Genomic DNA, 26,696 nt, shown 5'->3' with positions numbered 1-26,696 from the left:
AGTCGGGCCATTCCTTTTTGAATCGGAAATACCTGAAACCATAAACAAAACTGTAATCACAAAGCTTAGTGAGTTCCCAAAATACCACATAACATACCTATCAAACGAGCCTTACATAACAAAATAACCATGAGCCATACATATCATACATAAGCATAATCAATAAGAGTGTTATGTGCCAACCATAGTCTTGCCATTATGGCACGAGCCGCATTGTGGTCTTTCTTGTTAGGCCGGGGGCCACAACCCTGGGTCTTTACAGACAAGTGCCAGGAGCCACCTCCTGGTCTTCCATGCAAGTATCACAAAGACAACTAGCATACAATCTACAGTTACTTGACTAACATTTGCTAGAGTTCAGACTTTGGTCTTTCATACAAAATACCAGGAGTCGCCTCCTGGTCTTTCATGTAAACCGCTAAGGGTCACCCCTGGGTATCCCCACCACACATAAACCAAATAGGTCGACATTGGTGCAGTCGACCCATAAAACAATGAGGAGACTCACCTTGAATGCTGAAGCTCACTGCAATAAATCCTTAGTTGCTGCCCTGACGACTTCCCAAGCTATCAATACCAGAATATCACCCAATTAGCAATTGGGATCCAAACTATGATCCATAATCCATACTTGGGGTAAATGACCATTTTACCCCTGACCAAAACTGAAGCCCAATCCAAAATCAAAAAGGCCCAAAACTACAAAATTCATAAAAGCCCACTAATGGCCTAATTTTACAAATTGGGCCTAACCCCATATGAGCCTTATCCTAAAGCACAACAATTTATGGTCCAATAATAAATCTTCAATGCCCCAAAGGCCCAAGCCCATTGGGCATACTAAGGCTCAATACCAAAAACTTTGGCCCAACTAGACATGCCCAAACAAGAGTCCAAGACTATAATATTACTTTGACCAATAAGCCCAACCCACAAGGCTCAAACCCATGTTCGAAGCCCAAACGAGAACAAACCTAAAATCCACAACTGAACGTACGCGGGGCGTACCTCCTTGGTACGCTCATCGTACATAAAGATACTGATTAGGGCCTCAAGTCAGTACGTAGGGCATACATGGACTTACGTGGGGCGTACCCGCTGCTTCTCCAAAACTCATATTATGACTTAATCCGTTAATTCCTTCCGTTAAAACCTCAGGATACCTTCCAACAAAGCTCTTAATGCATAAAGTTGGCACCTTTATGCATTTACATGACTCAATGGGACCCAATAATCATTTTAATCCATTAAGACCCAACAAGAACATGCATGGGCCAATTTTAAACACCAAGCAATCATTTTATGAACTTATTACCTTAGAATTGTTAAGAGTGGCAACTCAAAGCTCATGGAGTGGTGTCCAACCACTAGATGTCACTCTCGAGGTCAAAATGGAACCAAAACCCACATAACTTTAGATCTCAACTTTTAAAGAGCAAGTTAAGAACCCTTTACCTTTTATGAGTTGGAAATGTCACAAATAGTCCAAATCCACAAGCCTTCCTATTGATTCACCACCTTGCATTACACCTCCTCTCTTGAATGTACACTAAAACCCACCAAGATACACATAAAAAGGCTCACAACACGTTTGGATGAGGCTACAACTTGAGATTATGGTTTATGACAATGGAGGATGAAGGATAGGCTCACACTTGGGACTTAAGGTGTTTAAATAGTGAGCCAACCCCAAGATTTAGGGTTTTGGGATTCAACACATTACGCTGGGCGTAATATCTGTACGCTGAGCATACAGCTCAAACATCCATGTGTCCATTTTCCAACATTATGTTGGGCGTACCCAGCCAAACACATGCATGCCACCTTTGGATGAATAGAACCGGAATGCAAATCTTTTTCCATCAAGGGCTAAATATGCCAAAACTTCAAAATACCATAACTCCCTCGTCATAGGTCCGTTTCCAACAAACCGTATATCCATGGAAAGGTGGCAAGAAGCCTTACGCTTCTAACGACACACCTAAGCCTTAAAACCTCCCGAAAAAAACCCAAAATCCATAAAATATCAAACATCAATTTACGATTATACCCTTGACTTCCGAAGACACAATCGAACACTTGGATCACTTATACTATGACACCCACATCCGAATTGGGCCAAATCCTTCCTTTCCCAATGCCTTAAACCTTATGACAACTGATGATTGGGCCACAACCTCGAATAAGGAAGCAAATCTGAAACTGAGTGTTACAAACCTCCCCCACTTAAATTAAATTTCGTCCTCGAAATCGCTCATTACTAACACTCGTATCAAAACAAATAGCTTGAGGAACGCACCCGAAAGTTCTGCGCACAACACAACCTTCCCATGATATCCGAAACCCAAACAGAAACTTCCATCCCGAATAAAACCAACCTTTTTGCCCCTACACACCCCCTGAAGACTAGATGAACATTTTCCGAATCCCAGCAACATTGATGACCACAAATGCTTTGAAATGATACTACACTCGAATCTTGAAGTCCAAATAACAGATGCTCATACCAAAACCTCAGCAATAGACCACTTCCCTTGGCGCCCCCATAAGTCAATCCAAGCACAATGACTGAAACCACCGAATCCTGACGATGCCGGATAACCAACCTGCTGAACCCTGACCACAGGCCTTCGACCCAATGCCACTGGGTTGATCTCGTCCAAAATCGGAAATAACAACCGAACACTTGGAACTCACTATACATGATACAACCCCAATTAACCAATTAACGATCCATGACATGCAAATGACATATAACATTTCTTGGAGATATAACCCAACATAAATAGAGAAATAAACCAAATATACGCTTACCCAATCTGATGCAAGATTCAAAACAATATAAATACCGATATAAAGGTTAGTGATAACATATCACGATTTCTATATTCTGTTGTGAAGTAGCCTAAGTTACCGATATAGCATCGTCATGGTGTGGTCCTCGAGAGAACATATGTTTTATTCTTGATGGCCTTAGGGGTGTAGCGGTAATAGTTCACGATTGCCTCTTCTAAGGAGTACCCTTAGTTGGCGTTGGAGTGGATGCGAAAAATAAAAAAACCACGATACCGAACTACTCTGGATCGAACCGAGACAAACAAAGACCGTCCTCGACCAAACTAACAAAATCCATTTCGGCAAAGACCAATTGTAGAGTGACTTTGGGGCCTCTATGGTCTGTGCTCTAAGATCACATTCTACTGCAATGTCTTTTTGAATTAAAAAGACATAATCGTTGGATTGAGTGGACTTGGAATTCCATTTTGGGCTTATTGTTAGACTTGGGAGTTGGGACGTTGAGACTTGGGAGTCTAGGAGAAAGGCCCAAATCAATACAAGTGGATAGCCCAGGTAAAATTTTAAACACCTTTACCTGTCGAGTGCTGCGGGAAAACCCTTTTGTTAAACCCTCTCCACTCGCCAGCAAAACACAAACGAAAACGTCCTCTGTCATGGCCGACGCCGGAACTATTCGAACATTTGAAGATTTTCTGAAGGTTCATGGTCTACTACTTGCAGCTGCCGGTATTCCTCAGTCACTTTACCGGAAACTCTTTGAGAAGCTGTCCACTGAAACTTTCGATGGCGGCAATTACTTCCAGGTGGAGCCGGTAGAGGATGGACGCCAAAGGCGTCTTGTTCTCACCACCTCGAATTCCATGGGAAAAGAATCAAACATTTTTCTCGTTGATCATGCTTTGTCCTTTCGACTTGCGGATGCCCCCAAACAGGTTAAGTTGCTTCCTGTACAGTCTTCTATAATTTTATCGTGTTCGAGTTCGGATTAAGCGATTAAGTCTTAATTATGAGTGAACGACATCGATGGGATTCTATTGTTTACTCAACTTACATTTTGTTAAGACCAGATTGCATCTTCTATTGTGTTTATGTACATTGTTTTGAAATGTATGTACTGTTTTAACAGCTGCAAGAAATTCCAGGGTTGGTAGAAAGAATGGCTTCATTGATGTGTGTGGATATTGATTTGAATTCAGACGATGAAGATGCAGATAAAGAGGATATCAAATTAACTGTTGTGGAAATCGTGGAGAGAGAATTGGAGAAGGTGAAAAAGGAGGGGCCTGGTGCAGTGGTGTGGTTGGAACTCGAGGATCTTAACATTGATGATGATGTCTTTGTGTCCCTTGATTTACCTACCAAATTTCCTGTATGTCACCATTGCTCACATTCTCATCTCTTTCATGCATTTCTTTTCTTGAGAATTCCACCATTGATGCATCAATTTTACTTTTTGGTGCTCAAATTCTATAGGACTTAATTGCACTTAGTCTGTGCAACAACAAGATTAAGTTCACCGAGACAATCACCAAGGAAATTGTGAAGTTCAAACACCTTAGAGCTCTCTGGCTAAACAATAACCCAATCATGCAGAATTTGTAAGTGATTGCTAAAGTTTTTAATCATAGCTGCTGGTGTGAAACAGTAAAATAGATAAAACTGAAGTACTTTTTCCTCTAGTGATGATCATGTTGCAGATGCTATTATTCATAATTTCCCAAGACTTGAAATCTTGAACTCATCTTTTACCCGAAAATACACGGGCTGGGCTTTGGGTTTCTGTGGAGGAATTTATGACAAAGACAATCCGGGATGTGGACATGATGATGATAACCACTCGTTGCAGGGTTTGACTTCTCTTGACCTTTCAAACAGACGTATTCACAGCCTACACATGGTATAATCAGATAATCATCCAAACTACATTTATTTCCAACTATTCATATTATTTACTTCCACTTTGCAACTCTTTTTAGGGGTTTTCAGCTGATGCTATGCCATCTCTTTCCTACTTAAATCTTCGAGGAAATCCATTAAATGATCACTCTGTATCTGATTTACATGAACATCTAAAAGCCTTTACCAGCTTACATTCGATTGAGGTATCTTCAATCACTAAAGCTCTCATCTTTATATATATATATATATTGCTAATTCTAGGTATGTGACAGGTGGACATTCCTGGACCTCTAGGAGACAGTGCAATCAAGATTGCTGAATCTCTTCCTAATCTTTCTTTCCTAAATGGTGTAAACACATCAAAAGTCTTAGAATCTGGAAAAAGCGTGATTGATTCAATGCTTCTTCCTCGTCTTCCTGAATGGGATTCTGGTGAACCCTTAATTGATCGTGTCTTGAATGCCATGTGGTTATACTTAATGTCTTATAGATTATCAGATGAAGAGAAGATTGATGAGACTTCTATATGGTATGTATAACAACTCAACACCCTTAAAACATTTAACATTTTATCAATATCACGTAAATGATTTTTTTTAATCGTGTTATTTGTAGGTATGTGATGGATGAATTGGGTTCAGCTCTTCGACACAGTGATGAGCCGAATTTCAGAGTATCACCATTCCTATACATGCCCGATGGAAAACTTGAGTCAGCAGTGAGGTCAACTCATCTTATTACCATGATTAGAGTCTCTTAACCATGATTACAATCTGATTATAATGGATTACATTTTCAGCTTCACGATTCTTTGGCCTATAAAGAATGTTGAAGATGGTGATGAATGCACTCGTGATTATTTATCTGGGATTGGAGAAAAGAAGCAACGTTCTGCTAGACTAACAGCTTGGTTTCATACCCCACAGAAGTACTTTATCAAAGTATGTTTTTGACTTTTAAGATCATCTTTGTAATTATGAAACGATCTTTAATGTTTTTTACATGTCATCAATTATACAGGAGTACGAAACATTTTGGCAGAATTTGAGATCAATAAGTTCTTCACCAGTTAATAAGGCATCTAGAACTGGTAGTCTGGCACGCAGTGATAGATGTCCTCTTGGTGTTTATACAGATATTCCACAAGTGGAAGAAATCTTGACACACCCAGGATTTATAATCAGTACGTGTTGTGTTACTTACTCACGAGCACTTCATTTAATAATTTTTTGTATTTTTTATGGTTTGTAGCAAGTGAGCCGAAGGAAGCGGATATAATATGGACAAGCATGCAGGTGGATGAAGAAATGAAGAAGGCTGTAGGCCTGAATGATGGACAATGCATGAATCAGTTCCCTTTTGAAGCATGTCTTGTTATGAAACATCATTTGGCAGATACAGTTCAGAAGGTGATAATAATTGTGTGTATATTTATGATGAAGTTTTTGGTGACATGGAGTGATGGATACATATTTATTTTTACAGGCTTATGGATCTCCTGAATGGTTTCAGCCTACTTATAACCTTGAAACACAATTAACACAGTTTATTGGTGATTATTATGTACGTGAAAACAAAGGGGATGACAATTTATGGATTTTGAAGCCTTGGAATATGGCAAGAACTATAGATACAACGGTTACTGGGAATTTATCTGCTATTATACGGCTCATGGAGACTGGCCCTAAAATATGTCAAAAGTATATAGAAAGCCCAGCTTTGTTCAAGGGGAAGAAGTTTGATCTTCGCTATATTGTTCTTGTTCGCAGTATGAACCCATTGGAGTTGTTCATCACTGACATTTTCTGGGTATGTAAAATAGTCGAAAGGGTTGCTGGATTTAATTCATTATTTACATACAAGCTTGTTTTCAGGTGAGACTAGCAAACAACACGTACACTTTGGATAAGAAGAGTTTGTTTGAGTATGAGACACATTTCACTGTTATGGTAATTCATTTTGCTTGCTTCTCTAGTTTACTGATCTTATTAGTTTTCTAAATTGCTGTAATGGCTAATGGTGGTGTTATTTTCAAAACTATCAGAATTACCGGGGAAAATTGAATCATATGAACACACCAGAGTTTGTTAAAGAGTTTGAGCAGGAACATCAAGGTTTGAATGTCTTACCTTTTCTCTAGTATGTAAGAGGGAATGGAATGAAATAAATACATCTTTTTTAGCTTCAATTTTACGTACATAACAAACTACATGGTTTAAATGATTCATTCCATTCCTTTGTGATTCATAGCAAACAGACCTTTGGTTCATATGGATGATCTTGTTTGATGATTGCAGTTGAATGGTTAGAAATTCATTCAAGAATTAAACAGATGATCCGAATGGTGTTTGAATCAGCAACTCTAGTCCACCCAGAGATGCACAGTCCAATGTCCAGGGCTATGTATGGTGTGGATGTCATGCTTGATCGCTCTTTCAAACCCAAGTTATTGGAGGTATGTATATATATATTTTTAATTCTTCTTCTTTAAACTTATATCATACACATATATAATGGGTTTTATTAACAGGTTACCTACTGTCCGGATTGCACTAGAGCTTGTAAATATGACATGGAAGCCATTACAGGTGGAGGCGAGAGCATCAAAGCTAAAGATTTCTATAACTACGTGTTCGGTTGCTTGTTTCTAGATGAAACAACTCATGTATCCGCATTATGAAAACAAGCCAGTAACTCTAGATATATTATCATATTGTAAAATTGTATTTCTTTTAAAAAAACAACAGAACAGATTTTTTCTATTTTACAAATTTGTAGCAATTAATTCCGATCATATGTTACCGCAGTGGATGACCCATGTTTTGGAGGGTTTTGAATGATGTCATTTTTTTCTGTAATTCCAGTTTGGACATGCGTTCAAGCTCCAATGCTCGCTCAAGCTTTGCTGCTCTGGTACTCCATTCTGCTAGTATGCCTCTCAGTCTTTCATTTTCCTCCATATACTTTATTTATATTTCATTCACAATAAATAATAAAGACTTTAGAATACAAGTAATATATATATATATATATATATATATATATATATATATATATATATATATATATATATATATATATATATATCAAGTCGTGAGATAATGAAAAACAAAAAATAGACACCTGATTGTTTGTATTACGTGCACTCTGGATTTCGGCCTCCTTTTCAGCAACCAGAGATCGAGCAAGTCTTAATTCAGATTGCAGTTGATTCATCTAGATATATACATACGTCATATATTTTTGATAAAAACTTATCCCCAAAAATTCAACTTAAATGACACAAGTAGGAGGTTACCTCAGCTGAAAGTGTTCTTAACTCTTGATCGCGAGCTGCTAATAAATGAGCAAGATCGACCTACAAAACAAGGCAGCTAATAATTAATTCTCTATAACATTACAAACTTTGTTTTAGTTTTTCATAAAACCAAATTTATTACCTGAGGTGTCATGCCATCACCGGATTTCTCATATTTGCTTAAACATTCTTGCAATCGAAGAATCTACATTGATAAAAAAAAGGTTTGGTTTTAAAGGTTGAGGTTTAATCATTATGGGAAATTTTCTGTTATTATTTACCTCCTCACTTAAAAAGTTGAGGTTTTCTCTTTGATACTGTAACAAAGCCATTTGCTGATCAGAGAGATAGCCACCACCATCATGAAACCTGTGAATTAGTTTTTGTGATTCACTGATTCTATGCTGGGATAATAATCATAATCATAATCATAATAATAATAATTGTTAGTGCATTCACCTCAAGCCTTCCAGAGAGTTTGATGGTTGAAGTGGAGAATGCAAGGACTTGACAACATCAGGTTGGGATTCTAGTGTATTGTACTGGTGTACATGACCTGTGCAGGTGTCAAGCCAAAATGTCAAATACTATTATTTCAGTTCTACCATGGATTAAATTGAAATGAAGGAAAACTTGCCAATGTAGACTCCCATGAAAGACCCAGCAAAGATAGCTTCAACCAACATGATAATCCTGAATATAATTTAACAAATATATATATATATATATATATATATATATATATATATATATATATATATATATATATATATATATATATATATATATATATATAAATATTAAGTTTTAGTTTCTTAGATTGAAAGGGGAGGGGAGGTACCTGAGCATTAAAGGAATGGAAAGAATTCTTAGATATGGCTCCCAAACCATGATAAGTAGCATTGCACATGTACCTGGAAATGAAACAAAGTAGTTGAAATCACAGACTTCGATGTCAAACATAATCACTTTTATATTTTTGAGAAATATGATGTGCTTAAGAAAACAATAAATTAGATTATGTATTTTTGAGAACATTTCAGATATATGATTTTTCTAGTATATATTCAAAGCAAACAACTCCCATCAAAGGGTGTACAAACAACATACCATATGAAAAACTGGCAAAGGGCATACGAACAACATGCTTCAATTTTTGGCTGAAAATATAGTAACCCTACATAAAAGAACATTAATGTTATGCAATCATCCTACAACATCTCACAATTGTTTCATTCCACTGAAATTTTTTTAGCCAAAATGAACTTTTACACTTGTACTTGTCTACATTTTTAAAAAATATTCCTCAAGTGATTAAACCTAAAGAATGTAGAAGAAATACTACCTGTAATCTTATTTTCTGGACTTGATAAACCATATATTGCTGGAAGATGCCTGTAAGGAAAACAAATCTTTGTGAACCACCAGTCCTCCAAAAATAAAAAAATAAAATAACACGAAACAAAAAAGAACACCTGTGATGATTAATAGAGTGACGTCACAGGTGCAGAGTATCTGTAATGTCAAGTATTTCTCAGATTGGAACACCCATGGAGCTCCAACACCTAGTATGGCATAACCTGACTAGAATCGAAGAGAATCAAACCAAAGTTTAAGTTACTCAAAAATGGAAGTGTTTAAAAATCTCTGATTTTGTATTCAAAAACCAGGAAATGATCACTTGCCAAAAGTATACAGTACAATATGCTACCAGCAATGCTTGTACATTTCCGATCCCCATACGAAGGAGCCTCGTTCGATGCATCAAGGAATCTATGGCAAAAGAGGAAACGAATCATGAATAGTACTAACTAAACTGGATTAGATTAGTTCATGTAATTACAGTGTAACTAATATCGATGTCATGACGCATTGAATAAGCAAGTGCAACAGAAACGTGACACATCATCCAACGAAGAGGTTTAATTTTGTACTCCAAAGTCCAAAACACAAAATTACAGAAAAACTCGTAGTAATTTAGCTTAATCTGTCTGTCTAATCAACTGGAGACAATCAAACGATAACATAACGCCGATACAACACTCTAATGATAGAATCATAACTTCGAGAATCGGCATTGTGATAGAAACATAAACTGTAAGCTATCATATATAAATACAACTTACAGATAATTATCGTCTGGAGATGCAAGGTTGGAAGCAGCGTATCGGTCCGTGGACATGATCTTCGGACCTAAATTAGGGTTTCCAGATTCCACTTCGATCTTTCAGACGATTCGAATAAGAAAGTATTGTGCTTGAATTTGCAGTAATGATCGTCTGTTTTCGGTTAAGAAACTGAGAACGAATGAGTATATCGCCGATGGAAATCGAACAAACCCCAGAGCAAAATTATTACGGGTTTCCGTCGGGTGATAATGACCCCAATTCGCCGTCTGATTACAGTTCCTTCTTCTCCTTGATAGGATCTAATATAAGTTTGGGAAATTCTATTTACATTCTCCCCGTTTATTTACACTCTCTGTCGAGTGTCGACAATTCTCCTTCTTCCTTTCCTTTTATTATTATTATTATTATTATTATTATTATTATTTTAAATCGTTTTATTTATATTTTTTATTCAATGAACAATGTTGTTTTTAGAGTTATTAGAAGTTGTGTCATGGTTGTTGATAAAATCAATATCTAATTGAGTGAGATCAAAACTCTTCTTATATGACCAATGAAAAGGTATATCAGGTTATTAGACCGGATAAAAAACTTTAAATTGTGACATCAAACAATCTGAATGTGATCAAAAACTTTAAATTGTGACATCAAACAATAAAGAATATGAATGTGATCCGTATATGATCCAATATCTAACCAAACCTAATAGAAAACATATCAATGAGTCTAATCTGATTTTAAATCTGATCTAAATTTGACTCAACATCTAATCAGATCTAATAGAAGACATATCAATTATTAATTAAATATGTAGGAGGCATGTCAATTAGTCTTTTAAACTATAAATCTTACATGAGTTCATCACTCTATACACTTTGATATACTTTTTGTTAGTTGTATCTTCAAACATACATTTCTTTGTATTATTGGAAAGTAAAGTTTACATATGTTATTTTCTTAAAATAGGAAAATAATTTACCATATTTTAAAGTTAAATAAATAAAAATGTATATTTTGCTTATTAAACACAAAAATAATTGACTATTTAATTATTGCAATATAAGAAAAAAAAATCCAAACACTACATTTTGCAGACTAATTTATGAAGCTTAAATATGTAAATATTTTATTATTTTATTCATATCCGTACGTCTTCTTAAGTCATGATAACCATGTTTGAAACACATTCAAAAATCAAGTAAAATGAGATATTTGATGTGGAAAAAGTCTTGATAACTAATTCTTTGCCATTAAGTAAAGATTTCGCGTAACGCAAAATATCAAATACAATATTTAAAATACATCTGAAACATGTGCATGGACTACGACAAACTTTGAAATGAGCTTCCTTTTGTACGTTAAACAACATTTTGATTAAACTTACAAGTTACAAATAGAAAATAAACATGCCTCAAAAGATTTTACTATGCTAACATCACTACACATAAGATCTATCCAAATATAAATTTGGGTTAAGCGTCATAAAAATTGGGTTAATATTTTTAGGTTCTTATTACATCATTGTGGTAGATTGTTGTTAGAGATTTGGGGTTAAAAGTATTTGGAAATTCAAAGATTGTGTTTTACACTTTCAAATCGAATTATTTGGGTAGTATTTTCAAATCCTTAATTAGATAATACTCGAAAGTTTGTGAGCAAGAAAAGAGTAAGAGGATATCTTTTTCGTTCATTGTACTAGAATTTTTGACCAAAATTTCCTTAAATATGTCTTATGTCTAAAACTATCACAAGACAGTTTGATAACTTACACAAAAAACAGGACATTAGACTATCTCAAACCCATTTCTATTTCCCCCCCAAAAAAATGGAGTAAAAAATAGGGTAAATAGTGTTTCATCTTTAATTCTACTCCATTTTTTACTCCATTTTTACCAATAAAAAGTATAATCCTAGTATATCCAATCTTCCAACTTATATAAATTATCCAGGGCTGGCTCAACCAGTTTGGAGACTCTAAACGAACCAAAAAGTTGGGGCCCTTTGTCATTTACTATACTTAATGTTATCAACATTTTTGTATGTAGTTAAAAAATTTAAAAACCACACTTTTTGATTCTATAAAAGCTTTAGTTGCATTTTTCTTTTCCTTTTTAAAGCTCCCGATTCATATTTTCTGTTTGACATGGCTATTAATTATTTGATTAATAATAACAATGAACAATCACCAAGACAACTACTATAAGTATAGAAGATATGGATTAGCCGATTAAGAATTTTGGATTATACCTTTTGCCTTGATATTTGATAATAGAACTTTAGAAGATAATGGAAAACTCAAATTCTGAAATTCGTTCCAACCTGATTCGTATATTTTGTAATCTGTTGTAACCAATGAAGAATAAAGTCAAAAATCAGATAACAAAAAAAAAAAAAAACCGAAAAGTATTAATCCTAATCCGGTTTAACTAATAACTATTAACCCTAATTAGATAATCATATCTGATATCTCAGATTATAAGTATGCCAATTCCAGAAACAATTTCAGCAACACAGTGACACACTCTAATTAGATAATCAGTTTCTGAGATTCAGATGACAGATAATGGAAAAATAAAAGTGAAAAGTGAAAAAATTGCACATACCATTTTTAATGACAACCTTGAATCAGAAATATTTGAACTATGGACTGATGGAGTGGAGTTATCAGTTATGGAGAACATGAGAAGTTAAGATTGGAGAAGGAAAAAGAAGAACAGAAGGTAATGTATGTATTTCAGCTGTTTAATTTCGTTAATCACAATCCGATTTTTGAACCGCCCCTGAGAAGAAGAAGATGAGAAGTGTGATAGTGGCTTATAAAAGAAGAACCGATGAATAAATTTTTTGAAGCGTGTGCATAATGAGACAACGATTCAGCTAATATGGACAATTGGACATTGGATTGTATTGGGCATTTGGGTTAAGTTGGGCCCTCTAAAAGTGGGGGCCTTAAGCCCTAACTTTGTTCATCTACACATAGAGCAGACCCTGAAATTATCATACACACCCCTTCTTCTAATTTGGTTTTAACAAATATATAATCTATATTTTTTTTCATTACAATAATCTTAAATAAATAAGATTATATTTATTATACTTAATTATAAGTTTTTGTAAAATACATCATCGTGTTTTAAAATTTCAATATGTATTTAAATTTTTATATGAATTTGATAAACAAAGAACAAACTTTATATGTATAATTAATTAATATAATTTAATAAATAACACAATATTCTAATTATTAAATATTACATTTAATTATTATTAGTAGATAAAAATAAACTAAAGATGTATAAATATATAAAAAGATGGACTAAAACCGACAACTCAAAGTTTATCCCCATTTTGGGGGAAATGAATAGTATAACACCATATTTGGTGTTATACTATTCATTTCCCCCCAAATGGAGGAATAAATGGGATGGGTTGGAGATGAATGAGGGAAAAATGGAGGAAATAATGGAAAATGAGAGTGGGTTGGAGATGCTCTTAACCACTGAATAATAGCATAACCGACGAGTGTCCAAAAACTGTCACCAACAATCAAACCTACTACAAAATGGTAATTTTAACCACTGGATAATAGAGTAATCCAACAAGTAAAACATCAAACTTCAAAATTAATGTGAACTATTCCAACGCGTTCCAATGTGATACGTTCCGATGCGTTCCAATCCATCGGAAGTGAACAAAATCGTCCCAATGTGTTCTGATTCTAAGGAAGTGAAGAGTACCCGTTCCAAATCCGATCCATCGAAATGAACAACACCGTTCCAATGAGTTCCGATTCATCTGAAGCTATTTCTATCCAAAATCAGTTCCAGGTCCGAAATCATCTTCGGTTCCCGATATCATTTCCATTCTAAAATCATTTTACTTCCAAATATCAATTCCATTCCAAAATCATTTTCATTTCCGATATCAATTCCATTCTGAAATCATTTTTGATGGGTTTGAGCCATAAGAACTTTCCTATGTGCACATGCAAACCCTAATGCTTGGATCTAGGTTTCTCTAATTGAACATGCAATGTATCCAACACTTTGATTGATAGATTTAATGTAAACATTCATATAACAACACATGAGATCAGATCTGAAAGATTACCTTGAATTGCTTGCTTGAATCTTCTTGTCCTTGGAGCTTAGAGTCATAAATGTCACTCCTCTAATGGCTTACAAACACCAACTTAGCAAGAGGATGATTAGAGAGAGAGAGAGAGAGGGGAGGGCAAGAAATCGGCCAGGGTTTCTTCTATTGCAAGTGTGCCGATTTCCTTGACCCCATGGGTCTATTTATACTAGTGAGCCTCCTAGGGTTTCACCCTTAAAACCCTAATTGGATAACTTAGGCCCTAAGCAATCCAATCTCCTTATTGATAAGCCTTGGACGATTTCTAGGTCCTTCTAAACCCTAAAATCGTCCACCCCTTAGTCATAAGGAATTATAGCACAAAGTACAACTATCATACAATTGACAGTTTATGCCCTTTTATTTAATTAATCTCTTTAAGTCACCAAATTAATTCCTAATTAATTTATGACTTATATTAATCAAATAACAATATTATTATTCCTTATATTATTCTCATAATATATTAATAATATTTTTTCTCTCATTATAAATCATCATGTCAAGTTGCTATGGTGAAGGCAACCCAAAAGGACCATGCACAACCGAGTCAAATACTTACCAAATATAGTTGCAGCCATAGACACTATTCCAACAGTCTCCCACTTGGATAAGTCTAGTAACTATATATACAAGCATAATCCGATTAGCAATCGTAGCTCTCAAAGACGCTGTCAAACTCTGATCTTATCAATCTTGTCCTTTAGATAAGGGATCATGCAGTCCTCTGTTTAGATATCATGCGGACAATTCTATGGAACCAATCGTGCAGCAGTTGGTTTCTCGATCTCAGATTTATTTGACATAGAACTTAATCGAACACATCAATTTAGTTCTGACCGGGCCCGGCACATAAGTCAAATCAAATCATCGAGCGGCCGAGATATCGCTTTTACCCTCTTAGGATAAAAGTAACAGATAAACTTCAACTTATATGCATTTACTTATTCATTAATCAATTATACACAACAATGCGTTTTATAACATCGAGTTAGTGATGCGGTTTCACATTATCAATGTACAACCAATCAACAAATAACAAACCATATATCTAGGTTTTAAGACCATATGATATTATCATCTTGCGATCAACCTTTTCGTCACATTCCATAAGGTGATTCTAGCAAATGCGGGTTTGTTCCAATGCTCAAAACTAGTTCATAAGCACTCATGAACGTTGCAGCAAACTTTTGCTATGTCTAATACCATTTAGACAATCTACACACCAATTCATGACAATCTTCATTCATACCTACTTCCAACATATGAACGATTGTGGATTGTTTGAATAATTCGATTATTCTAAATAACTAAATTATTCAGGAAGTCAAAACATGCAAAGTGAAACAATAGTTAAACAATTAACATAAGACAATAGCTTTACTTATAAATAATACTCCTTTATTTAATCATCAAATGTTAATTACATTTATCTATTACAAGTTTCTAAAACTATCTAATCTAATCTAATATCATCTCTCAGTCCAATACTCCTAGCATGCTACAAATGCTTGACCCTACTTAGTCCCTTCGTAAGCGGATCTGCTAGGTTTTCTTCTGATGATATCCTCCTAACCACGAGGTGTCCTTCTACACGATGTGTAATGAAATGATACTTTCTGTCGATATGACGAGATCTACCATGATCCCTCGGTTCCTTGGTCAAGGCAACCGCTCCTTTATTATCATAGAAAATTTCCATAGGCTCCTTTATGACAGGCACAACTCCAAGATCACCAATGAAGTTCTTTAACCATATTGCCTCCTTCGACGCTTCGCTCTCTGCAATGTACTCTGATTCGCACATTGAATCAACTACGGTTTTCTGCTTGGAGCTTTTCCAAGTTACTGCTCCTCCATTTAGGGTAAAGACCCAGCTTGACTGCGAACGGTAGTTGTCCCTGTCGGTCTGAAAGCTGGCGTCACTATACCCACGCACCTTCAAGTTATGACTCCCTCCGAGGACTAAAAACCATTCCTTGGTCCTCCGAAGGTACTTAAGGATATTCTTGACTGCAATCCAATGGGCTCTGCCAGGGTTCCCTTGATATCTACTAACCATGCTCAAAGCAAATTGCTACATCAGGGCGAGCACAAGTCATAGCATACATGATTGAGCCAACTGCGGAAGCGTATGGTACTCGGCTCATTTATGCTATTTTGGCTTCTGTACTCGGACTTTGAGTCTTACTCAACTTGGCATTACTTTGTATCAGTAATTCTCCCTTCTTCGAATTTTCCATACTAAAACGTTTTAGTACCTTATCCAAGTAAGTGTTCTGACTAAGTCCTATTAGTCTCTTACTTCGTTCTCTCACTATCCTTATTCCTAAAATATAGGAAGCCTCTCCGAGGTCCTTCATAGCGAAGCACTTCCCGAGCCAGGACTTAACCTCCTGCAGTGTCGGGATGTCGTTTCCTATGAGTAGTATGTCGTCAACATACAGAACGAGGAAGCTGCCAATACTCCTACTGGCTTTGACATATACACATGCTTCATCTTCGCTTTGTACAAATCCAAACTCTTTGACTTTCTCATCGAAGCAAAGATTCCATCTGTGAGACGCTTGCTTAAGTCCATAAATGGACTTCTCAAGCTTACACACTCTATTTGGATGCTTCAGATCAACAAAACCCTCTGGCTGAGCCATGTAAACATCCTCAGCCAACTTTCCATTAAGGAAAGTAGTCTTGACATCCATTTGCCAAATCTCATAATCATGAAATGCGGCAATAGCTAGCATCACTCTAATAGACTTTATCTTCGCAACTGGTGAGAAGGTCTCATCATAGTCAACTCCGGGAGTTTGAGTAAAGCCCTTCGCAACCAATCGCGCTTTATATGTGTGTACATTTCCATCCACGTCGGTCTTCTTCTTGAAGATCCATTTGCACCCAACGGTCTTACATCCGGACACATTATCAACCAAATTCCAAACTTGGTTGTCATACATGGATTGGATCTCGCTGTCCATTGCCTCTTTCCATTTCGCAGACTTTGGGCCTGCCATGGCTTCGGAGTTTCCTCCTCGGGTTGAGTGCCAGCGGTAGAGGTTCCTTCATCAATCGATTCTTGAATCTCTTCAAGCTCGATTTGCCTCCCACCGTCTCCTTGGGTTATAAGTTCTAGCTCTCGGAAAACTCCTCTCCTCGCAACGAAGACAACATTGTCCTTCGGTCTATAGAAGAGATATCCAAAGGATTTCTGCGGGTAGCCGATGAGAATACATCGCTCACTACGAGGTTCGAGCTTGTCGTGAGTATCTCGTCTTACGCAAGCCTCGCAACCCCAAACCTTGATATGTGCTAACGAGGGAGCTTTCCCTGTGCACATCTCGTGAGGTGTTTTGGCAACCTTCTTAGTAGGGACTCGGTTAAGGATATGGGCGGCAGTCTCTAAGGCATACCCCCAGAATGAGATAGGTAGTAAAGCACAATTCATCATAGAGTGGACCATGTCTAACAAGGTTCGATTACGCCTTTCTGCCACACCATTCAACTGCGGTGTCCTAGGTGGCGTCAATTGTGAAACTATTCCACACTCTTTGAGATAGTCGTGGAATTCAAGACTTAGGTACTCTCCTCCTCGATCGGATCGAAGCATCTTGATTTTCCTGCCCAATTGATTCTTCACTTCATTCTTGAACTCTTTGAACTTTTCAAACGTTTCTGACTTTTGCTTGATTAAGTAGATATACCCATATCTACTATAGTCATCGGTAAAAGTCACATAGAAGTGGTTCCCATCCTTTGTGGTTGATCTATAGGGTCCACGTACATCGGTATGTATGAGGTCCAATAAACCCTCACTCCTTTCACATGTGCTAGTGAAGGGTGACTTGGTCATCTTTCCAAGTAAACAAGATTCGCATGTGTCATCTTCCCTAAGGTCGAATGACTCCAACACTCCATCCTTTTGGAGTTGGGCTATGCGCTTCTTGTTGACATGTCCAAGACGATAATGCCACAAGGATGCTCTATCCATACTATTGGAAGAATCCATGCATAAAAGATCATTTCCTTGGTTATCTACAATCATAACAGTTTCATAAATTCCATTACATGGCATTGCTTCAAAGTATAAGACACCATTTAGAGAAGCATAAATTGAACCATTCTCATTATTAAAAGAAAATCTAAATCCTTGTCTAAACAAACCATGAAACGAAATGATGTTTCTTGCCATTTCTGGCGAGTAGCAACAATTATTCAAATCTAAACATAATCCATTACTAAGAACTAGATAATACACTCCAATCTTGGTCATAGACGACGATCTTTTGTTCCCCATGATTAGATTTATTCTTCCACGCTTCACATCCCTATTTCTTCTTAGTCCATGCAATTCAGAACAAATGTGGTAACCACACCCGGTATCGAGGACCCAAGAAATAGCATGAGATGAATCATTAGATTTAATTGTGTATATACCTGCAAAAGACGACTTGATCTTTCCTTACCTGATGGCTTGCAGGTATTCTGGGCAGCTTCTCTTCCAATGCCCTATTTTGTGGCAATGGTGGCACTCTGCCTCCTTTGGGTTAGGGTTAGGCTTAGCAGGATCAACTTTGGTCCCACTAGAAGAGGAACCATCTCAGGACTTTCCCTTGCGGTGGCTCTTAGACGGAGCCTTCCTCTTCTTGCCCCTTCCTTGCCCAATGGCCAAAATAGGAGCAACGGGTGGATTGGGAGTAAGTGCAACAGACTTGTCCTTGAGGTTGCTCTCAGCAACCCTAAGGAGACCTTGGAGCTTACTTAGGGTGACCTCTTCCTTGTTCATGTGGTAGGTCATCCTAAATTGGTTGTAACACGGAGGCAACGAGTGAAGGACCATGTCGATAGCCAAGTCTTCCCCAAAGTCGACATTCAACTTGCAAAGACGATCAACATACCTTTGCATATTTTGCAAGTGTACGGTTAGAGATTCTCTATGTTCCATTTTAGCAGATATCATGTTAGTGAAGATCTCGTAACGTTCCTGCCTCGCGTTTTGGTGGTATCTCTCCAACAAGTCTTGGTGCATTTTATACGGATACATGTCCTCATAGGACTTTTGGAATTCGGCGTTCATTGTGGCTATCATGATGCAATGAACCTTCGTCGCATCACGTTTATGAGTCTCAAAAGCAGTCATTTCAGCCGGAGTAGCGATTTCTAGATTGATTTTCTCAAGCTTCTAATCAAGGGCATACTCCTTGTCCTCGTAGCGAGAAATCGTGCGGATGTATCTTATCCATTCGCTAAAGTTTGTTCCATTGAAAGTCACCTTTTGGCAAAGGCTCATCAATGTGAACGAGCTAGCAGCAACGTTGTTCGCGTTCAACATCTACAAATAGAAACAACAAAGATTGATTAGAATTTAAAATCCCTAATTATCACCCAATAAGAAAAATTAGGGTTAGGATCCCACAACATTATATACATATTAGAAAAGGGATGCCGTAATCCAACATGCAAACAATTTGAAGGTAAGTGAATGACGATTCACTAATTCTCCACCATGAAAACCTAACTTTAAGTTCTAAATGTATTGAGAATTCCTAGGTTTTGATGAGATTCATTGAACTTTTCAATGGCATGTTTAAATCTCGATATGCCCCTCTCGTTTGTGACTAGGATACCGATGATCACAAAGTGGGTGTGAATAACCATGCAAATCTACACGGTGCCTTCATTGTAACAATCACCTATTCGATGTGCCGGTAAACCACACACGCTCCATCGAACTATGATAAACAATGAATCACCCTTTGCCACCTTTGCTTAGAACCAATTAGCGTGCCGGTAAACCACACACGCTCCACTAACTTCTTAGTAAGGGTGCAAAGTGTAATTTCATGGGATTGCATCAATTCACTTTTCCTAAAGTAACTAGGATTGGGAATTTGAAAAACATGTAGTTACTTTGTTTTTGATATTATACTTTTAATGAGGAGATAGAGTTGCCCTATCCTACCCGTTCGGCTAACAACCCTCCACCGATCAAGCAAGCGGTGGGTGTGAGTGTACACCAATTAAGCGCCATTTTATAGGCAGCAACCTTATACCCACCTTATAGACCTACTTCGTGAATGAGGCCTACTAACGGTAAGACTAGCATTTTAATTATACATATATATATATATATATATACATATATATATATATATATATATATATATATATATATATATATATATATATATATATATATATATATATATATATTAATCTTGTAATATTATATTAGTATAGAGTTGAATTTTAAACTTGTAAAATTCTAGGGTTTGAAATTTAAATTGTCTAAATTAAACTTTTAATCACAAAACGTAAATTTCAAAACTTGAGGACAAGTTTTAAACTTTTCAAAACATAAGGGATCAAATAACAAATAATCTAAATTAACATTTAATCACATAATTATCCAAATTTGATTTATTTAATTGTTTCTTGCAAAACAATTTACCAATTTAATTAAAATAATCAATCAATTATCACATAAGGAAATTATTATTCAATTTATTGGTAAATATCTTCAATTAGGTCAAGGATATACTCAAATATATGTTAAAATCGGATTTATATTGACCCATTAAGATAAATGCAAGTTTCCATAAGATAAATAGCAAGAAATACCGAAACTAGCTCCTTCTGACGCTCGAACTCGCCGAGTACCACAATGTACTCGCCGAGTACACAGTGGTACGCGCCGAGTTCATCAGGCGGAAGGAGAAAAACGAATTTAGCAATCAACAATCAAGCAACCAATGCATCAATTCAATAGAAACCAATCAAGGCTCTAATACCACTGATGGGTTTGAGCCATAAGAACTTTCCTATGTGCACATGCAAACCCTAATGCTTGGATCTAGGTTTCTCTAATTGAACATGCAATGTATCCAAGACTTTGATTGATAGATCTAATGTAAACATTCATATAATAACACATGAGATCATATCTGAAAGATTACCTTGAATTGCTTGCTTGAATCTTCTTGTCCTTGGAGCTTAGAGTCATAAATGTCACTCCTCTAATGGCTTACAAACACCAACTTAGCAAGAGGATGATTAGAGAGAGAGGGGATGTCACACCCCCAAACCTGAACGGCAGAAATGTTCGGGGGCGGATGACTTCATGTGGTAACGTAACAAATGAATACATAGTAAAGAAAGCAATACAACCATCATATATATAATTGAAAGTTTACATTTGTCAAAGTTACATGTTCAAAACTCAATTACAATATGATGTCAAAATACGAGATTAAACTGGCGCCGCAGCATCCCTTCATCAAAAGCGAAATGAATACCTGAAATTACTGATTTCCTGGGACATACAAGAAATTTTGAAAGAGTAGATCAGCATTTAAGCTGGTGAATTTCATAAGTATTTAAGTGACAATGTTTGAATGAAATGAAATGTTTTATCTTTGTTTGTTTGTGTTTAGAAAATCCTATATTTTCTACTAGTATAAAAGTAGCCTTCACTCAAGACCAATGTTTGTTTCCAAAATGTATGTAAATGTAAAATAACCAATGAGTTTGAAAACCTTGTAAATCAATGCATTTTTAATACCCCTTGTGAGTTTTATAACCATACTATTGACTCGGAATGCCTATACACAACGTTCTTCAGGCATTGGAATGTTATGACGTTTGTCACCCCAAACGGTGGACTGCAGCTAACAGTCAGGGCGCGGGTTGTCAAGCCCGTATAGATCTATACACAAACACCATGCTCCCCCTCCAAGGGATTCTGGTATATAATACATGACTTGAAATGTGTACTCGAACGTACATGAAGTTAATGTCTCACAAAACCGTGGTATAAAAACAGATCTACTTGTTAAAATGTTACGTTTGTTCTTGTATATGAGAGTAAACTTCTTGAAATATATGTTTCTAGTACATAAGAGTTAGAAATCTGTTCGTAAAACTATACCTATTATAGTTTTCAAAAAGTGTGTCTTGTTTGTTTAGAAATACTGAGAAAAGGAATCACTTGTTTATGAAAGTATAGATTTTTGGTGTAGAGTCTAGGATAGACAAGAAAAATCTAAGAACAGTTTAGTTTATACATGCATTTCAACAACTTTATATTTTAAAAGATAAAATGCTATTGTAACATATGTTATATATATAAAAGTTCCTTTAAAGGTTTATAAATCGCATGTGATTTGAATATATAACAGTATATAAAAGGGTTTCTTTATGTAACACACGATAATACTCGTGTGTTTTACTTGTAATCCCCCCCCTTGAAAGCATATAAAAGTATTTAGAATAATTAAAAAGGTTGATTAAGGGGTATGAAACTCACTTGAAAGTTTTGGAGATAGCGAGATGGAAAACCGGGCAGAGTTTCGTCTCGGGAAACGGATTTTCCTCGGGATTCTCGGGAATCTCGGGAGTAAAATTGACCTTCGGGACTTGAGCCAAAAAGACCAAAGCTTCGGGTTTGAACGGACACGGAAAACGAGGCAAAGTTGAGGGAGAGAGGAGAGAAATGAGCCCTTTCTTTGGAAACCCTCGCATCCTATTTATAGTAAGGCTGGTCTGCCTCGGTACGCGGGGCGTACGCTCGTACGCAGCGCGTACGCGTACGTCATGCATGACCGAAGCCTCGACTGCCTCGGTTCGGATGGGACGGGTTGCTGGGTACGCGGGTCGGATGGGACGGCGGGTCGGATGGGACGTCGGGTCGGACGGGTCGGTTTCCTTCGGATAGCGCGACGTGGACGATCAGAGGCCAATCCTCTCGGTTACGCGGGGCGTACAGGGGTATGCAGCGCGTACCTCGGATGAGGACGCTGACTCCCCTTCGGATAATATCCGAATTTTGAATAAAATAAATAATTAATTTATTTAATAAACTTCAAAAATTCATATCTTCTTCATACGAACTCCGTTTTCGATGGTCTTTATATCCTCGCGTAGGTGAGACTACGCTCTATAACTTTCGTTTAGACTCCGTCGGCAAATTCCGAAATTATTTTTTTATTATTTATTAAAAACCCATCGTGTTTAAGGAATTTCTTTGAAAATTCATAACTTCTTTATCTGATGTCGGTTTTTGCCAGACTTTTTACCGCTGGAATACTAATGTCGAGACCTTCGATTCTCGTTTAGGTCATTCCGGCCAAAAGTCGCTTGAGTTCCGATTCGGGTTTTTAGCTGTCCGTTGCTAAGCCGAACTTGGAAAAATCATAACTTCGCTATATGAAGTCGGATTTGGGCGTTCTTTTCACGTACGATCACGGTTCAAAGACATTTAATCATAGAAGGAAATTAAATAGAACTTATTTGTACATTTTATTATGAAAGTAAATTTTATTACTCAGAAGTGGTTACAATACTTGACCAATTTTGGTCGTTACAAAGAGTTGAAATATCGGGTTGCCACATCATCCCCCCGTTAGAGAGAATTTCGTCCCGAAATTTAAAGTAGTAAAGATACTAGTGAATATGAAAGAGATGAGGGTACTTTTGTTTCATCTGATCTTCGCGTTCCCATGTGAATTCGGGTCCCCGCTTGGCGTTCCAGCGAACCTTCACGATGGGTATGCGACTTTGTTTTGTTTGTTTGACCTCTCGGTCCATGATTTCTACTGGTTCTTCCACAAAGTTGAGGCTCTCGTTGATCTCGATCTCGTCGAGTGGAATAACAAGAGTCTCGTCGGACAGACACTTTTTCAAGTTTGAGACGTGGAAGGTTGGATGGATGTTACTAAGTTCGCGCGGTAGGTTAAGCTTGTAAGCCACAGGGCCGATTCTGGCAAGAATCTCGAAAGGCCCTATGTATCTTGGATTCAGTTTCCCACGCTTTCCAAATCGTATTAAACCCTTCCACGGTGAGACCTTTAATAAGACGTGGTCTCCCACCTGGATTTCCAAAGGTTTCCTCCTTTGGTCAGCGTAGCTTTTCTGTCGGTCTCTTGAGGCTTTCAATCGTTCACGAATCTGAACGATCTTCTCTGTTGTTTCACGTATGATCTCCGGACCTGTGAGAGTGCTTTCAGGAACTCTTCCTCTAGCTAACTGGGTATCGCCAACTTCAGTCCAGCACAGAGGGGATCTGCACTTTCGACCATAGAGGGCTTCAAACGGAGCAGCCTTTATGCTTGTATGATAACTATTGTTGTATGAAAATTCGACAAGGGGTAAATGAATATCCCATGCCTTTCCAAAGTCAATCACGCAGGCTCTCAGCATGTCTTCTAAAGTTTGTATTGTTCTCTCACTTTGTCCGTCTGTCTGTGGGTGGTAGGCTGTACTCATGTCTAGCCTAGTTCCCAGGGAACTTTGTAGTGACTGCCAGAATCTTGAAGTGAATCTACTATCTCGATTGGAGATAATGGATATCGGAACACCATGCAGTCACACTACTTCCCTTAAGTAAGTTCTTGTAAGCTTCTCCATTTTGTCAGTCTCCTTGATGGGTAGGAAATGTGCGGATTTGGTCAATCTGTCGACAATGACCCATATGGTATCGAGTCCACTTGTCGTCTTGGGTAACTTGGTTACGAAGTCCATAGTAATCCGCTCCCATTTCCATTCCGGTATCTCTGGTTGTTGTAGTAGTCCTGACGGTTTCTGATACTCGACCTTAACCTTAGCGCAAGTAAGACATTTACTCACGAAGGTAGCAATTTCTGCTTTCATGTTAGGCAACCAGTACAGTTTCTTAAGATCCAGATACATTTTATCTGAACCCGGGTGAACGGAATATCTTGAGTTGTGAGCCTCGGTCATGACTACGTTTCTGAAACCACCATGTTTTGGGGTCCAGATTCGGTCCATGAGATAGTAGGCTCCGCCACCCTTGACCTCTAAATTCTTCTCCATTCCTCGCGTTGATTCACCCGCCACATTTTCAGGTTGCAAAGCTTCCATTTGTGCTTCCTTAATTTGTGTGGATAAGTGGGAATGGATAGTCATGGTCAGAGATTTGACCCTCCGACCAGTGTATTCCTTTCGACTGAGGGCGGCGGCTACTACGTTGGCCTTGCCAGGATGATAACGAATTTCGCATTCGTAGTCATTCAGTAACTCAACCCATCGTTGTTGTCGCATGTTGAGTTCCTTCTGATCGAAAATGTGTTGAAGGCTCTTGTGATCGGTGAATATAGTACTCTTTGTTCCGTATAAGTAGTGCCTCCAGATCTTCAGAGCAAATACCACTGCTCCTAACTCGAGGTCATGTGTCGTATAGTTCACCTTGTGAGTCTTAAGCTGTCGGGAGGCATAAGCGATAACCTTCCCTCTCTGCATAAGAACACAACCAAGTCCTTGATTTGAAGCATCGCAATACACTACGAAGTCTTCTATCCCTTCGGGGAGGGATAGTATCGGTGCGGTGCACAAGGCCTGCTTTAGTGTCTGGAATGCCTTCTCTTGTTTCGCTTCCCAGTCAAAGGCCACACCTTTCTGGGTTAATGAAGTAAGAGGTTTCGCAATGCTCGAAAAGTTCTTTATGAATCTGCGATAGTAGCCAGCTAGACCTAGAAATTGACGAATTTCTGTAGGTGTCTTTGGTGCCGACCAGTTCTCAATAGCCTTAATTTTGGAGGGGTCCACGTGTATACCTTTCTCGCTAACAACGTGACCTAAAAATTCGACTCTTCGAATCCAAAATTCGCATTTAGAGAACTTCGCATAGAGTTTCTCCGTTCGCAGTGTTTCTAGGACCTTTCGCAGGTGTTGACTATGCTCTTCCTCACTTCGAGAGTAGATAAGTATATCATCGATAAAGACGATGACGAACTGATCCAAGTAAGGGCGGCATACCCTATTCATTAGGTCCATAAATACTGCTGGTGCATTGGTTAATCCGAACGGCATCACCACGAATTCATAGTGTCCATAACGAGTTCGGAAGGCTGTCTTTGGAATGTCCCCCTCTAGAACTCATAATTGGTGATATCCGGATCGCAGGTCTATTTTGGAGAAGTAGTTCGCCCCTTGAAGTTGATCGAATAGGTCGTCGATACGGGGTAGAGGATAGCGGTTCTTGACAGTAAGTTTGTTCAGCTCTCTGTAGTCGATGCACATACGGAACAATCCGTCTTTCTTCTTTACAAACAAGACCGGTGCTCCCCAAGGTGAGAAACTTGGCCTTATGAACCCTTTGTGAAGGAGTTCATTAAGTTGACTGGAAAGTTCCTGCATCTCTGCTGGTGCAAGACGATAAGGCGACTTCGCTGCTGGGGTAGCTCCTGGAATTAAGTCGATTCTGAACTCGACTTGGCGTTGCGGTGGTAATCCTGGTAGTTCTTCTGGAAAGATATCGGGAAAGTCGCGTACTACCGAGATGCTCTTGATGTCCTTCAGTTCTTGACTTGTATCAACGATGTGTGCTAGGAATGCTCGACAATCCTTCCGCAAGCACTTTCGAGCTTGGATGCACGAAATGATGCGAAGGTTTGTACTAGATTTGTCGCCGTAGATAACTAATGTTT

General features: G+C 37.6%; 2 protein-coding genes across 5 annotated transcripts; one reads left to right on the top strand and one right to left on the bottom strand.

The window, feature by feature from the left end:
- Positions 1-3,398: 3,398 nt before the first annotated feature.
- LOC111919948 (uncharacterized) lies at positions 3,399-7,504 on the top strand. Of its 3 annotated transcripts, none has more exons than XM_023915514.3 (15): positions 3,399-3,731; positions 3,926-4,168; positions 4,273-4,397; positions 4,480-4,696; positions 4,776-4,901; positions 4,971-5,227; positions 5,314-5,421; positions 5,498-5,639; positions 5,719-5,788; positions 5,950-6,107; positions 6,184-6,507; positions 6,573-6,647; positions 6,743-6,812; positions 6,996-7,153; positions 7,229-7,504. In XM_023915514.3, exons 1-15 carry the CDS (start codon positions 3,453-3,455, stop codon positions 7,376-7,378), a joined length of 2,502 nt encoding a protein of 833 aa, XP_023771282.1. In that variant the 5' UTR covers positions 3,399-3,452; the 3' UTR covers positions 7,379-7,504. The 3 variants fall into 3 exon arrangements, with proteins under 3 accessions (XP_023771282.1, XP_023771281.1, XP_023771284.1); XM_023915513.3 differs by having other exon boundaries at positions 5,719-5,881; XM_023915516.3 differs by having other exon boundaries at positions 3,594-3,731; positions 3,942-4,168; positions 5,719-5,881.
- LOC111919950 (protein FIP1) lies at positions 7,373-10,498 on the bottom strand. Of its 2 annotated transcripts, none has more exons than XM_052767119.1 (13): positions 10,123-10,498; positions 9,678-9,769; positions 9,472-9,576; positions 9,342-9,391; positions 9,107-9,173; positions 8,838-8,910; positions 8,634-8,689; positions 8,456-8,552; positions 8,278-8,365; positions 8,139-8,201; positions 7,997-8,056; positions 7,822-7,914; positions 7,373-7,661 (listed from the first exon to the last, which is right to left on the bottom strand). In XM_052767119.1, the coding sequence occupies exons 1-13, from the start codon at positions 10,176-10,178 to the stop codon at positions 7,497-7,499; spliced, it is 1,065 nt and encodes a 354-aa protein (XP_052623079.1). In that variant the 5' UTR covers positions 10,179-10,498; the 3' UTR covers positions 7,373-7,496. The 2 variants fall into 2 exon arrangements, with proteins under 2 accessions (XP_052623079.1, XP_023771286.1); XM_023915518.3 differs by having other exon boundaries at positions 9,472-9,580; positions 9,708-9,769; positions 10,123-10,184.
- Positions 10,499-26,696: the final 16,198 nt, after the last annotated feature.

This window comes from Lactuca sativa, chromosome 8 (assembly GCF_002870075.4).
Source record: "Lactuca sativa cultivar Salinas chromosome 8, Lsat_Salinas_v11, whole genome shotgun sequence".
Taxonomy (NCBI): Eukaryota; Viridiplantae; Streptophyta; class Magnoliopsida; order Asterales; family Asteraceae; genus Lactuca; species Lactuca sativa.
The sequence above is the reverse complement of the archived record's forward strand: the minus strand, read 5'-3'. Positions and strand labels throughout refer to the sequence as shown.